General features: G+C 38.9%; 1 protein-coding gene across 3 annotated transcripts in view; it reads right to left on the reverse strand.

Moving 5' to 3' along the window:
* Positions 1-2,856: 2,856 nt before the first annotated feature.
* The window catches only part of MAP2K6 (mitogen-activated protein kinase kinase 6), a 143,305-nt gene continuing 129,379 nt past the window's right edge, over positions 2,857-16,782 (reverse strand). For 2 of the 3 annotated variants that reach the window (XM_008011966.3, XM_008011968.3), the window contains exon 12: positions 2,857-15,320. In XM_008011966.3, the coding sequence (XP_008010157.1) occupies positions 15,243-15,320 (78 nt within the window). In that variant the 3' untranslated portion in view covers positions 2,857-15,242. The remainder of the gene's footprint in view (positions 15,321-16,782) is intronic. The other variant, XM_008011967.3, reaches the window with a different exon arrangement.

The following is a 16,782-nucleotide window of genomic DNA, read 5'->3' on the forward strand; positions in this document are numbered from 1 at the left end:
TAACCAAAACATCAAGAAACAACCCGAAAATGCTTTTGTCATTAACCCAATTGCCTTTCTCCATTTTCTACTTTATTTCAGTTTCCTACAAAATCTTGAGTAAACAGGGAATCATTCTCATGGGGCAAATGAGTATCAGTAAACATGAGGAGGGGAAAACATGGAATTATCCAAATCAAAAGAAAAATACTTTAAAATCTAATTATATAAAAATCAGGAATGACTGTGGAGAAGTGGATAAAATAACCTTCACATGTGATGTCTGAGAATCTTGTTTGTTCATGCTCTCCCTCTCCACATACCTGCACCCTTATAGGAACTTAAAATTTGTAATGTCAAGGAAGGCCTGTCACTTAAGAAAGATGAAGGATTATGGCAGTCTTGATACCGTTCAGGGGAGAAGGACTCCAAAGTCAGCATAATAGAGTCCATCGTCCCTGGGAAGTCATTTGAGTAACGTACACAGAAGTAGAGTGAGCCCTCTCCTTTGGATTCTAACTCTTGAAATGATTCAAATCTGACGTGAAACACCAAGGGCTTTTTAAAAAGTCTACTTCTGATTCAGCAGCCTCAATCTGTTTAAGTAAGAAGCAACCAAGAATCCCATTACTGGGTATACAACCAAAGGAATATAAATCATTCTTTTACAAAAATATATGCACTCATACATTCACTGCAGCACTATTCACAATAGCAATGACATGGAATCAACCCAAATGCCCATCAATGATAGAATGGATAAAGAAAATGTGGCACATACACACCATGAAATACCATGTCGCCATAACAAGGAATGTAATCATGTCCTTTGCAGGGACATGGATGGAGCTGGAAGTCATTATCCTCAGCAAACTAACACAGGAACAGAAAACCAAACACTGCATGTTCTCACTTATAAGTGAGAGCTGAACAATAAGAACACAAGGACACAGGGAGGGGAACAACACATGCTAAGTTGCGGGGTGGGGTGGGGGGAGGAAGAACATTAGGAAAAATAGCTAATGTATGCTGGGCTTAATATAGGTGGGAGGTTGATAGGTACAGCAAATCACCATGGCACACAGTTTCCCTGTGTAACAAACCTGCACACCCTTCACGTGTACCCTGGAACTTAAAATAAAAATAAAATTAAAAGTTTGAGGAAAAAAAAAAAGAAGCAAGCTAGAGATAAATGTGTGCTTCTTGGTATAACGGTGATCCACTCAAATACGAACACTCAGGTCTAGCAACTTTTCTCTAAACTGGATTAACATGGATACAGGTTAAATGGATCTAGTCCCTCCATTTATAGGCGAAATCAGAAAACTGTGCAGACTCAACCATATTTACTTGTACTAAGATTTTCTTTCCCAGAACATCTGGATCATCACACTGACTGATCATGTAAAGCAAATTTCCTAATATTACACCGATAGGACCAGGAAAAACTTGAATGACTAGTTGGCCTAGTTCAGTGTCAGCAACACATGGAAGCCAAAAAACAGTTGTTCTTAATCTTTTCATTGGATCCATCTGGACTCATCCTTACCAAAAGCCATGATTTTAATACTAAAATCTTGGCCTTCACTTCCAATCTAGGCTACCTACAATATTGAGTCTGAGGGTGGGCATGGTGGCTCACGCCTGTAATCCCAGCACTTTGGGAGGCCAAGGTGGGTGGATCATGAGGTCAGGAGTTCGAGACCATCCTGGCCAACATAGTGAAACCCCATCTCTACTAAAAATACAAAAATCAGCCAGGCGTGGTGGCAGGTGCCTGTAATCCCAACTACTCAAGAGGCTGAGGCAGGAGAATTGCTTGAACCCAGGAGGTGGAGGTTGCAGTGAGCCAAGATCGCGCCATTGCACTCCAGCTCTGAGCGGTAGAGCAAGATTGTGTCTCGGGGAAGAAAAAATATAGATATATATTGAGTCTGAAGTAGACTAGAGATGAAATTCTTTTCTTTTCCTTTTTTTTTTTTTTTTTTGTGTTTTTGTTTTTGTTTTTGTTTCTTTGGAGACAGGGTCTCACTCTGTCATCCAGGCTGGAGTTCAGTGGCATGATCTCTGCTCACTGCCACTTCCACCTCTCAGGTTCAAACAATTCTTGTGCCTCAGCCTCTCAAGTAGCTGGGATTACAGGTGCATATCACCACACTCAGATAATTTTTTTTGTATTTTTAGTAGAGATGGGGTTTCGCCATGTGGCCCAGGCTGGTCTCAAACTCCTGAGCTCAGGCAATCTGCCTGCCTCAGCCTCCCAAAGTGCTAGGACTGCAGGCGTGAGCCACTGTGCCTGGCCTTGAAATGATTTTCTAATGAGTCTTCAGGACTGCTGATAAAGTTTGGCTGTGTCCCCACCCAAATTATTTTAGCTCTCATAATTCCCACGTGTTGTGGGAGGGACCCAGTGGGAGATAATTGAATCATGAGGGCAGTTTCCCTCATACTGTTCTCACAATAGTGAATAAGTCTCAAGAGATTTGAGGGTCTTATAAGGGGTTACCCTTTAGCTTGGCTCTCTCTCCCCTCTTGTCTACCACCATGTTGAGACATGCCTTTCATCTTACACTGTGATTGTGAAGCCTCCCCAGCCATGTGGAACTGTGAGTACATTAAACCACTTTCTTTTGTAAATTGCTCAGTCTCAGGTATGTTTTTATCAGCAGCATGAAAACAGACAAATATAACTGCAATACTGTTGTGTTCTTAGGTTTTGTTCTAGTCTGTTTTGGAAGTGTGGTGGTAGAAATAGGAGAAGCATAGAGAAAGAATAACAAGACTATATAGACCAGGAAAGCTTTTACCAGGAGAGCCTTTTATACCATGTTCCTGGAACACAGGGTTTCCAACAACTCAATTAATGTACAGACTCACTACGCTTTTTAAAATGTCTTTTATTGGTTGTACATTTTCTTATGAGATCAACACACCATTTCTTTCAAGAACACTTTGCTCCTGAATACTTAATGTTGCTTGTCCCAGCTATGAAAGTCATAGCAAGCACTTTGACGGAAAAAGGTGGTTGGGTGTTTTTTGCCATTATCACTGTCTTCTCTATCGTTAAACTGTTGTTTGAGTCAGTTTGTAGATTGACACAACATTGAACAAAACACACACGGTGTGAAGTTTTACACGCATATACACACATCTGGAGACCAGTTACAGTGTCTGCAGCTTGTTCCTTTCTCCTCAGCAGTATGAAACTGAAGAATATCCTGAGATAGGAAGTCAATGTGAAAGTTCCTCATTAAAAGAGGAGGTCAAGCTTGATTTAATCTCCCAATTTCATTTTCTTTTTGAGGTGTCAGAGGGGACCCAGAACAGTAGCCAGATGAACCGTGGAACAACCATGTGGTTTAACATCTCAGCCATTTCCTTGGTCAAAAACACAGATTCACAGAAATATTTCATGATACATCAGAAACCTACTTTAAAAATATGATCTTGGATTAGAAAGGAGGGAAATGAAAAGGTTGTTTTTCACTAGATGTGATGGGAAATTTCACCACAGAATGACCCACATACTTGTAAGGCAAAATTACCCTCACCTTTGGCAATTATTATAATTCTTTGTCTATTGACTGATAGAAGTCAATCATCCAGGCTTGTCCCCCATCAATGATGTTTGCATGAAAAGATGAGTGTCTCAAGAATAGGGACCCAGGACAAGTGGCTTCTCCAAATGTTAAAAACAAACATAATTTCTTTAAAGCTACATTATCCCTCAATTCAGTATATTTCTGGGAACACTATTAAAACTTAACCTACATTAACACCAATGCTTATATCTACTGCCAGTCCTGCATATTGGCTATTTCCTTGGCTTTAGGATTTTGAGATAACATCATTAATAATGATAAACAATAGTTCAAATGGAAAAAAAAAATGCATACAACCTGGGTAACAGGAAAGCCAGCCTAAAACGAAAATGTTTGGAGCCACCAAAGCCAACAGGCAAAGAAAACAAAGGCATGCTGTCCCACAAAACAGGTATTTTAAATACAATCCTGAGGCCTTATTGAAGTGATCACTTGATGCTCATATATTTCCATATAGAAAAACACACAAAATTTGATATACACCCCCAACTCCTTCTTTCCTTCTTCAGCTCACAAGCAAAGAGTTCCCAAAGGCCAGAATTTAACTTTAATATTCACCTCAAGAGCATGGAAACACTCCACCCACATGCTTTAGAGGTCTTTCCTTTATAAACTTCTAATGAGTTTCATGCTCTACAGTTCAGCCTGCTTCATTCACAAAGAGACAATGCGGCAATCCATAAAGAAGAGATGATTCCACTCAGAAAAAGCTGCACCTAGCAGGAAAGATGGGGGCCTCAATGAGGGAATCCACTGAATAGCATTCATTCTTTTATTTCAAACTCCCCAGAGATGCTACTTTGAAGTGCTGGAGATAGGTTTTGAAAGACAGGAGTGCATAGGACCTCTCCAATCCCCTTTCAGAATATTTCAGGTATCAAGAAGAGGTAGCAAGCTCCTAACTAGCTTATGGAACTACCTCATTCTAGCATCAGGGCATTTTCCATTTGCCCAAAGGCTCTCTTTGCAATAGACAATGGTTTGAAAATAACTTTAGGGTGCAACATAGGCAAACAATCAATCATATATACAAATAACATGTGTCTATCACAAAATTTACAGAAGGTAAGAAAACGTGTTGTTGTGTTTTCTTACAAAGACCATATTAATAAATGGAAGCAGCATTTTCAGCTAGGAAACTGAAGCACAAAGAAAGCTGAAGAAATCCACCTCTTTTATTAAAATTCTTGTAAAGTTCAATTCCATAAAGAAATTCTAGTGTCTCATCAAGATTTTCACAAAATATATAGAAAACTGTTCATGTATTTAAATAATTTGAAACTACATTCCTAACACCTCTTTCAGTTTTAAATGACTTAATTCGATGACTCAGTATCATAGGAAATATGTCCTAGTTGTGTAATTACACACACACAAAATACTTTTCCTCTAAAAATACCTATTATTCTATTAAAACATCATTTCAGTTCATATAGAAAATCACTCCACTCAGAAAATAAATTTGAGACTAAAGAATAAATCAAACACAGAGGTAATACAGGAGATAAACAGAATTTTCTTAATCAAAACTCCTCAAGTGGCTTTTATGCAGAGATTGGCCAAGAACACTTCAAACTGCTGCCCAATGTAAATTTTTGGCACATATAGTGTTCTGAAACAGTTGCTATGAAACCCCAGCTGTTAAATTTGCTCTTGTGGCAAACATAACACTGTCAGAATTCACCAGACTCTTTATGTGTGTGTACAAGGCACCTGATATGACTCAGTTGGTGGTGAAGCATTCCCTTGTGTGCAGTTCATGACAGATACACCACCATAGCTTCCAGCTTCTAAAAGCTGTACCAGGTTTCCATTACCCTTCTCCACCTACAACACCTTTGTAAAATGCAGCAAGGGGTAGCTCTGTTAGCTTGAGTCTCAGACCATACCCTGTCTGTGTCAACACTGTCCAAAGGATTTGCTTTTTTTCTGATAGGTCAGTGAACAAAAATGGTAACTCCTGCCTCTGCAAACCTAGAAATGTAAAAATTCCACTGCATATGAAGAGCCCAGTCCACTCCACTCCTTGTCACTGAGATGGTGAACAAAGATCAGGTCATTCTCAACCACTTTAGGAAAATACCCCATGTAAGGATCTATAACGCATGGCTGTCACACATCAATTCCTTGCACTTTTCTTTCAAAATGATTTATGCTCAATTAAAATTAAATGACCCTGTCTTCTTGCCACCTATCTCCCTATTTCTGTGAGCATACTCAATACAGTAAAAGCCAGGGACTCACAGCCATGGTTGGCTATAAAATTTCCCATATTTGAGACTGTTTAAAGTCCTAAAGTGGTAATTTAATCCAATGTTCCCAAGTGTTTAATGGCCACAGAGACTTCCAGTTAAAAGGAACAATACTAGAAGCCAGATATTCTGACTGGAGGTTGACAGAGGTTCAGATAGGCAGAGTTCACCTTCATCACACTCTCTTTCCCTTCTGTTCACAACAAGAGACCCTCAGAGGCACCACTGAATATGATCTGAAAACCACAGCTGTACCTCACTCTTATCTCCCCAAGTATTGAACATACAACAGGACAAACAACTTGAGATCAGAAAAATAAAATAAAACAACTACTTCTTCCCTATAATGCATGGCTTCTGAAACTTCAAACTGGCTTTCAGTATTGTATTTTAAAATGATAAAATCTAGTTCATCTGGTGAAGACCCGTAGTGTATTTCTAAGAACATTCACAGTTCTCTGCATTATGAGAAAGAAGTCTGCTCATCAGGTAACCTTCTCTAACATCCACCTTTCTGAAAAATGTCGCCCTCTGGAACCAAAGGTTAAGGAGCTCAGGTTTTGGTATTTGTGTTTCTTTACCTAGAGGAGGCTGATGGATGAGGTGTATATTCTAAAAATGCTTGAGGCATACTGTTCCTTCTTCTCAACCATCATATTTCCCGTTAATCATTTACTTTTGTTCAGCCATCTGTCTGAAACGGTAGCTCCTTCAAATCAATAACACTAGGGATACAAAAGAAAATGTTCTGATATCCAAATTAACGCCACTCTCTGAATCTTCTTATAGCTTAGTATTTTTAAGGAAAAAATAACAATAAAGGGTTGACTTTTTTATGGGTTTTCCCATAGGAAATCATCTCCATAATACAGTAACACTGCAAATAAATTAAAGGATATACTTGTCTGCCAGCTTTTTTTTTAATCAGCTTGCTCCTTCAAGGGGTTCCTAATTTAGCACCACCCTTTGCATTTATCTCTTCTTCCAGCCCCCAAACATGACTTCACATCACTGTTCAGTCTTATATTCCAAAGTCCAGCAACAATCCCCTAAGACAGTGGTTTGACTTACTTTGTCGAAATATCTTGCAGACTCCAATACAAATATTGGTAGTGACCAAATGATGCAAATGACTCATTTCTGACCACAGTAGAATATTACTTAGCGAAATCAGATACCCAACCTTGCTGCTTGTCTTTTAAAGGAAGTTCTTATTATAAGGTCGCATGTTTTGAATGAGGGTTTCGCTTAAACTCATCTTAGATAGCCCTTAAATTTTTAAGAACTGGAAACAATAGAGTTCATTTAGGCAGACTGATACAAAATTGTTGACTTTGATTTTTGATATATAAAAATGGCCAGATCAGTTCCTTACCACAAAAACATTAAGTCAGTCCAGGTCATCTGTGACCGGCAGAGAAATAACAAGCAAACTGCAGCAAAGGAAAACAGAGAAGACTTTTGAAGGCCTGGTCTAAGCTACAAACTCCAGAGATTACTTAGAAAGTTCTGTTTCCCACATTAAGACACAACGAAGTGCCTAAACTTGCCAATACTCTCCCTGAATTCAGCCTCCAGGTCTTAAACATTAGCCTCCTTTCTTAAGAAAGACCCTGAATCTCAGAAATGCAAACGTATAAACTGGAGAAAGCTACGGCACACATCAAGATGAACTGCCCACAAAAAAATTCTATTCATACTAACAACATCTAAGAAAGAAATACAAGTCTTCCAAAATTTAACTGTAAACTCCCAAAAATAAAGGGCTCAATTTCCAAGTTCAAATGATAATACAAGTTATGTCAAGATACTGAAAGTCCCAAGGAATTAGGCTGAATATTTTTAAGTTCTATTAATACGTGTTTGTGTTATAAGACGATACTGATTTCTCACCAACAAAAATTCCCTACTACAGAGTTTTTTACTTTATGTTTCTGCTTAGGCTAGTGCCTTTATCACCTCTATAAGGAAAGAGGCTTTCAGAGGAATTTTGCTTGAAAAAGAAATTTGGATCAGAAACTGAAAAGATTACCTTCAACTAACGTCTTGATTTCAAACTACTTCATCAGAAAAATCTGTAATAGCACAATGATATTTGCATAGCTGTAAACAATGACTTTCTAAACCTCAGAAAAATAACACATCTTCTGTGTAGTCACCAGGAACAGGTAGCAAGTGATGTATTTGGTGGCAATGTGCTTCCCCTGGAAGGATAATTTCATTTTGAAGGCTCTGGAATTCAGGTTTTATTTCCCTAGGTGAAGAGAAAACATTCTTTTAGGTAAACTGCCAGATCAAATACTTCAATATGCCCTCTTAAGGAGTTTCCAAGTATCATTCTAAGCATAAGGTATGTCTCCTTAACGGTGCAGCAGGAAAAAGAATGTTTCTGAATAATAAAGAGACTATAGCTTTAACCAAGATGTGTGCTATTGTTCTGGAAGAAAAAAAATGAGAAAGCTTCAGTCACTGGCAGACTGTCATTTTTATAGCATTCTGTATGGTAAAGAGAGTGCAAGTCTTAACAGAAGGTGAAGCAAATTACATAGCTGTTCTGGTTCTATAGGGAAGACAGGACTTCCACTAGAGGGTACAGGGCCCAGAAATTCAACTAGGGCCAGCAACCCAAGAAAATCAAATCAGAAAGGAGGCATTTTCCATAGGCTCCTTAAAATGGAAATTTACCAATGATTAAAAAAAAGAGAAGTACTCGTCTCACTTTTGTGGGACAGCACAAAAGGGGTAGGCCTGAGTCTTCTGTCGCAGTGAGAACAGGGAGCTTTAAGAACACCTGAGAACAAATTTTGTGATTTCAAACTACCCTTTCCTACTTCCTTAAAATGTGAACAAATAATTGAGGTGGATGAGTTGGAAAAGGTTAAGAACTCCATCTGCCTTCTTCTACATTTGAGGTAAGTCTGATCTCCCAAATTCCCCAATCTCAGTACAGTTCAGGGAATAGAGAAATTGACTAGTGTCTGGGTTCATGATTCTCCTTGTGTATAAACCACACTACAGAAAGAAACAAAGAAAATGCAAATAACCTAAGCCAAAGATACAGTTAACAACTAAGAGAAGTGTGACATTTATTTCCAAATTGAAGTAAATTATGTTGGTGATTGCATAGAAATGGAAAAAGTAGTACTCAGTTTGATCTGAAGAAAATTGTTCTATCAGCTTCCAGAACAATTCATACTTACCTGAGGAAATTAACAAGCAACTTTCATGGGACTAAACAGTCCTCATCCTTTCTGAAACCAGTTTCCTATGTCCATTTTCCTAACCTGCCTCAACAGCAGCTGAGCTCTATAGTCACTAAAATGGAAGAGCGCTACACATCTAGTTAGAGTTTTATATTTAATGCTCTAAAACTGGTGTTGGCAAACCATGGCCTGTGGGCCAAATTTGGCCCATTGCCTGGATTGTAAATAAAGTTTTATTGGAACACAGCCACCAGACTCATTCATTTGTGTATTGTTTATAGGTGCTTTCACGATACAACAGCAGAGTTGAGTGACAGAGATGGTATAAAACACAAAGCCAAAAATATTGACTATCTGGTCCTTTACAGAAAAAATTTGCCAACCCTGGTCTAAGATGTCACAGTCAATATTCTACAGAACAGAGCTACTGATCCTGTGGGGTATACAAACTGCAGCCTCCTCCCAACAACAACAACAAAAAATTTGCAAAATTATATTTCATATACAATGTAAATTTTCCTAGGGAAAAGGTCCTAGCTTTCAACAGATGCCCAAAAGAATCCATAGTACCCAAATTAAAGCCAAAAAAAAAAAAAAAAAACCCCAAGAAGCATCTTTAGTTGTCAGCACATTTAACGGCGCTAGAGCCACTCAAACACAAAAGGAACACAGACCTCCTGGAATAAAATAGCTTTCTTTCTATTCTATTGGGTCTGGTAGCTCCTTCTTCCTAGATTTTACTCTGGCATTTTTCCATCTGGCTATGCAAACTTTCAGAGGCCTAACTGAAAAGTGCACCTTCTATTTGCAAAATTAAAATAAAAAAAAAAAGTCCTAAGAAGTTGACATTTATTCGAATACTTTTTCACTTGCTAATTCATTAAAAGCAGAAGATCCTTTGAGCCAAGAAATCCCTCTTCAAGTCATAGATAGATGTTAAGAAGGCAAAATCCCAGCACAATAGACATTTAATTCATTTTACTAGATCTGACTACCAGCTCCAATAAATTTTGTAAACATACAAATCTTACCTTCGAGGTCAGAGGGAGTAACATAGCCAAAACAGCATTTGGGTAGGAAATTAGGAACTAGGGATCCATTGTCCTTTCAGGCCAAAGAAAAAGGTGTTTTGTTAGACACTTTTAAGAGAAACAGAATTGTTTCTCTGAGCATAACTAATAAAGCCCCTTGGTCAACAAAGACATTTTAGTGATAAACTATGAAATATTAACCCCTCTCTGCCTCCTTTGAGATTATAATTCCCAAGACACTAAATCAAGTTCAATGGGAGAAATTAGGAACCCTGTCCATCTTAGCACCAGCCTCCTCCGATGCTGGGACTTGTGAGTATTGCATTTTTCTAGACTAAGACACTATGGCATTGCAGGACTGATGAACAGCAAAGAAGAGTAGGGTTGCAATTAAAAAATGAATTAGCCTGGCTGGGCGCGGTGACTCAAGCCTGTAATCTCAGCACCTTGGGAGGCCGAGATGGGCGGATCACGAGGTCAGGAGATGGAGACCATCCTGGCTAACATGGTGAAACCTCGTCTCTACAAAAAAATACAAAAAACTAGCCGGGCAAGGTGGTGGACGCCGTAGTCCCAGCTACTGGGGAGGCTGAGGCAGGAGAACGGCATAAACCCGGGAAGTGGAGCTTGCAGTGAGCTGAGATCCGGCCACTGCACTCCAGCCTGGGCGACAGAGCGAGACTCCGTCTCAAAAAAAAAAAAAATCAATTAGCCAATGGCAAGCAAGAACAATACTAATAATAACAAAACAAAGAGTGAAATAATGTGGAGAGCTGAATGGCCAAGAATTCCATTTTGAGGGTCACCAACAGCAGACAGTGCAAACATTGGCATAACAAATATCTGTGGTCCCCAAATTATGTACTGAGATATCCCAAGGCACCACAGCACGCTCACAGGCTTAGCAAGATGTTGTAAGTTGTTTTTTTTTTTTGAGATGAAGTTTCGCTCTTGTTGCCCAGGCTGGAGTGCAATGGCGCATTATCGGCTCCCTGCAACCTCTGCCTCCTGGGTTCAAGCAATTCTCCTGCCTCAGGCTCCTGAGTAGCTGGGATTACAGGCATGTGCCACCACGCCCGGCTAATTTTGCATTTTCAATAGAGATGGGGTTTCATCATGTTGGTCAGGCTGGTCTCAAATTCCTGACCTCAGGTGATCCACCCGCCTCAGCCTCCCAAAGTGGTGGGATTACAGGCATGAGCCACCGTGCTCAGCCAATGTCAGAAATTTTTAAGGGAAACGTAGTGGCATATGCAGGACACTGTGCAAACTGCTATTATTAAGCTGTTGGGACATAATTACTTAAAACACTGAACTATTAAGTATACATTTTGGCCTGGGCCACCATGAAAAAAATTACTAAGACAACTGAACACAGAAAGTTTAGGAATCTCTGGCACATACAATTTTTTGTTAGGCTTGAAGGATATACAAGAACTGTAAAATGTAAACAATTTCAAGCCATGCCCATACATACTCGTTTCCATTTCAGATGGCTTAAATGTGATAGAAGCTGCTTATTAAACCCATTTTTTTCTGATTAAATCAGTGTGACCAAACACAGTCTTTAGGAAGAAATAGATTATTCCCTGTCATCAGGACCTTTAATCATAGAAAATAGGTGACTTTCACATGCAAAATCGGTGACTACCTGATATTTTATCAACAAACTTATACCTTTATGGGGGTTCTATCTCCTTCAAAGTAGTCACTTCGGGAGATTACACTTATTCTGGGGGAAGAATGACTCTACTTAAAATAATCATGCCCTTTGGGCAAGGGTGGTGGGGGCGGGGTGTGGAAATCTTCATTTGAAATTATCTTCAGAGCCCATGACATGGTGTTTTACAAAGATTCAGTGATGCTAAAACTCCAGCTCTGAGGGACGATTTAACTTCTAGAAATTGTCAAATACAACTTTGTGCTAAATCTGATCAACAAGGCAGGTAAATCAGAGGGAAACACCTGGTAAGGATTTTTATAAAAAGCAAAACAAACAACAACAACAAAAGTAATAATTCTCCAATGATGACACACATCTCAGGGGAGGGAACAGATTCTAAAGCCTTTTCTGAAAGAGAAATAGTAAAAATAATTTAATAGCATTATTTATATAAATACGGAGTCTCTCAAGGTGGCTACTCTGGTGGGCAATATTCATTGATACATACAAACATAGGGTAATTGTCTTAAAAGTTATGCAGATTACTTTTTGGGGCACACCTCTTTAATAATATCACAAGAGAAATGACTATTTTAATAAACATTTTCAAAAATTATAACATGGACAATTATATGAAACAAAATCAAATACATTTGGGGAAATAAGTAGGATCTCTTGTGTAGAGCTACACTGATTTTGTAATACATTGAGAGGTGTAGACAGGGCTGATATTCAGATGGTCTATGCTGGTGAGGCATTAACTATTTTGAGAGTCATCTGTGGATACAGATGTCTTTATATATAAATCTATATGTACAGAATACTCCCAATTTATATATAGTTTAGGTATCTTGACTTTTTCAAAAGCTAGTTGATTGGAACTTACAACACAGTTTTCCAAACACAAAACCATGCTCTAAAATTTAGTCTCGTGAGGCTATCAAGTCATTCTTTTGACTTTAGCGCATAAGATATTTAATAACAGTGCAAAATATTGCTTCTCTGGGGAAAAGGTGTTCTAAATTTCCTATCAGTATCCCAAGAACGTGCCTTCCCTCATAGTTACAAAGAGATTTCCACTGATGAGGACAGGGAAAGAAATAGGACCTGTTCTTGTTACTCTCTGCACGTTACTCACTGCAAATGTTCAAAAGAAAGTAAATTTAAGTCAGTTCTCTTTAGAAGGTACTAGGTCAGTGTTCTGAACCCTGCTTCACATGAAGGTGTGTAAAAAAACCAAAACAAAACAAAAACAAAAAAACACCAATTCCTAGGCCCCACCAGTTAAATCCAAATCTCTGGTGGCTGGAACATTGGCAGCGACAGTGTTCACAGCTCCCAGATGGTTCCAATGTGCACCAGGGTTGAGAACCATAGACTAACTTGTTCTCTACCCTACTATTAATATGATTCTTTTTGCAAGTTTGGCCTAGGTTTACAGATGGGAGAGGCACACATGTGAGAAATTACACATTTTGTTTAGAATGTCTCAAAGTGGAAAAACAGGTAAGAGTAATCGGACCTGGACCAGAGAGATAATTTGCTTTACATCATTCACCAAAAGCTAAAATGGAGTAACCGGATTTTCTTTTTTTCCTATTGCTTCCTGTTTTCATAGATGAGTGAATAAAATAAGGAACACAATTGCAATTTTTCTCTTGGTCTCAAAGAGAAGAACTTCCAGATTTAGGAAGATAGATGGGAAAGTGAATGGCCATCATCACTAGGGTGATACTCCTTTTCTGGCTAGAATAAAATGAGGACAGAGGTAGCTTCAGAGCAGAGGAAGCTCATGTTTAATCAAACAGATATATCTTGGAACTGAATATGAAGAAGTGTTCGGAAGTGTCACACTCATTCTGGGCAGGAGCAACTCTTCCTTGTCAAGAACAAGGAGGAAAAAATGCAAACAGAGAAAAACATATGATTGCACTTCAAAATCTAAAAGGGGAAGGAAGAGAGGATTCAGGGAAGCAATCCTCTCCATATTGAACTTGAGGCCAAGAAAGAAAAAGTATGGTTTTCTTTTTTCTTTTTAAAATAAAAATCTTCTGTCCTTCCTTGTCCAAAAACAATGGTTCCTGGTTATTCATCATAGGTCTATATTTTCCCTGTCAATTACTTCACTCCTTGATCATCAAGAAACCTAGAGCTACAAATCAGAGAACCTGTGGGTATATTTAGCCATGAGAAAGAACTTCTGTTGCTTAGTCAACCTGCTAGGAGCTCCTGATGAAGCTCATCTCCTACAGAGGAGTCAGCTATGGCACGCTGCTAAAGAAAAATGTGGCCTCAACTCAACTTGTGGTCGTCTGGTAGTCCATGCCTAGGAATTGATTCAACCTTTCCCATTATTTCCTCATCTTACCAAATAATTACTCACCACCTTTAACTTTCTCCTTTTCTAGCCCTTCTATGAATAGTAAGGCTGCTTCACTGAACGAGAAAACAAACAAAGCCAAAGACTGCATTAACTACAAAGGCAATCCTTAGAACTTACACATGGCAGGAGAGACAAACGCAGAAGAAGGCACCATTTTTTTCTGTAGTTTAACACATCTCCCCCTCAAAACTGACAAATGTCCGCCTTACCAAACAGAGATGCTCATGGAAACCATTTGGCAGGACTGCGAATTGCCAAATATACAGAGAAACACACACACAGGTAGATGAATAGGTAGGTGGATATAAAATCATATTACGAATCACTTTCCACTAATACTATACCACAAGTGTCAGGAGAACCAAACGTTTTACTCTTTGAGCTGTGATATGAGTGATTTTTACGTTTTCCAAAGTTGGGGAAAAGAGTAATGACCAGAGCATCTTGCCACTTCCCCTAAAAGATGTGGTGATCACCCAGGATTGGGCAGATGTTTGCAAAAATGGCAGCAGTCACAACAGCTGGAACAGACATGTCACAAGAAGAGCTCCTTTTTGATATTTTTATAATATTCTCAAAGATGCATATTAAATAATTTCTTCTGGATCACAGACACAATTGAACTTAAAAAATAAAAGCCCTATAAATATTGCCAACCCAACCTTGTCTTTTTTTTTTTTTTTGAATCTCCCTTCTTGTATAAAATGGAATCTTTTCAAGCAAGCACTTAAACATAAATATTAAAATAATAAATGGGACAAACTACAAATCTACTTATAATTTCATCACTACTGTAGCACCTTTTTGTCAGGGCTAATGCATTCATTTTGTAAAGAAAAAGAGAAATCTGAGAAGCTTGAGGACTCATATGACACATCATTAAATATTTAATCACCTTTTTAAGTCCTAAGCCTTTATCATAATTCATCCATCTAGACAGTTCATTCTATACTATAGATCCCAAGGCCCCCTCAAGAGGGGGAATAAAAAGAAAATTGGGAGAGAAAACCCTCTCAGAGGAAGGGTTCAATTATCTCAAAGATGACTTTCTATTGACGCTGTAGTGAACTTGCTTCACCCCAAAACCCACCAATCCACAGTAGGGTCAACCGATTAAGTCCATTGCTTTTTAGTCTCCAAGAATCAGTTTTACAAAAGATGCCACATCTGTTCCTTTGGATTCATGTAGGGTGAAAAATGGATGTTGCTGGAAAAGAAAAAGAAAAAACATGGCATTAATATTTCTCACTGACAAACAATATATGAGATTAGCAAATGAATAGATCCGCTTGGTACAGGGATTAAGTAACCCTATTTGAGCTAGGCTGGGCTCTTCCTACCCTTTCCAAAATCAAGCACACACCTAGTGATGCAAACGTTTTAAAGATATCTCTTAGTTGTCACTCTTTCCATCCTGATATCTCTAGGTTTCCACTATATTCTTTAAACTAAAAAAAAAAAAAAAAGTATGCTACGTAAGTTTCATCTATGGCAACATACAAAGATTGACAGAAAAACAACCCAAACTCTGATTTACAAATAGCCCTGGGCCCCACAAGGTCATTTTAGGCTAATATAGTAGTAAGACAATAAGACAATTCATAGGTGTATGCACTTTTTTTTTTTTTCTTAGATGAGGTCTCGCTGTGTTGCCCAGGCTGGAGTGCAGTGGTGCAATCTTGGCTCACTGCAAACTCCATCTCCCGGGTTCAAGTGATTCTCCTGCCTCAGCCTCCCGAGTAGCTGGGACCACAGGTGCTTGCCACCATGCCCGGCTAATTTTTTGTACTTTTAGTATAAGAGACAGGGTTTCACTGTGTTAGCCAGGATGGTCTTGATCTCCTGATCTTGTGATCTACCTGCCTCGGCCTCCCAAAGTGCTGGGATCACAGGCATGTGCCACTATGCTGGGCCAGGTGTATGCACTTTTATTTCTCAGGAAAAAGATGAATGAATGAGAAGTCAATTTTGTTGAACAGTAAATGTGCAAGGAAGGTAGCCCTTGCCTTTGACATTGGAGAATTGGTTTAGACTGAAACAGTTAAAGCCATTTGCCAAGCCACGAGTTATACTTATGTCTCTCCTAATGAAGAGTTGATCCATCTGAAAAATAATGTAGACTGCCAAACTCTAGTTATATGCAGAGAAAATTGAACTCCGAGATTAAGGATTGTAAAGGGAAAAGAAGAGTCTCCACACAGCTCAGATCAAGTAAATTATAAAAACATAACAAGTCTTGTGCTTTGCTAAGGGAACAGGCATGGTGAGTGATTCAAGAGGTCATGCATTTCAAAACAATTCTGAACAGGAAGCCATTTTCTCTGCCCTAGAACAATTCTCCCCAAATTGCTCAATTTTGTTACAATAAGTGGCCGGCTCTCACAGCGGAACCGCCACCTCTACTTAGAAAGATATATCAGGTCATGAGCCACGGTTCTTACAGTGGAAACAGAACCAACCAAACCCAGTGGAAATAGAACCAACCAAACCTAACCAAAAAGGATAATTCCTACAGGTAGAACTTAGTCCCACGTGTCTCACCTCACATGCTCACTTCCTTGATTGCCTGGTAGTACTATTTTCAATGACCAGTTGAGTAGCTAAATGTAAGCATTTTTACATCCAGACACATAAGTGACTCAGTTTCCCCTGACTTTAGGGAGTTTAGT

The sequence above is a fragment of the Chlorocebus sabaeus genome, chromosome 16 (genome assembly GCF_047675955.1).
Source record: "Chlorocebus sabaeus isolate Y175 chromosome 16, mChlSab1.0.hap1, whole genome shotgun sequence".
In the NCBI taxonomy this organism is placed as follows: domain Eukaryota; kingdom Metazoa; phylum Chordata; class Mammalia; order Primates; family Cercopithecidae; genus Chlorocebus; species Chlorocebus sabaeus.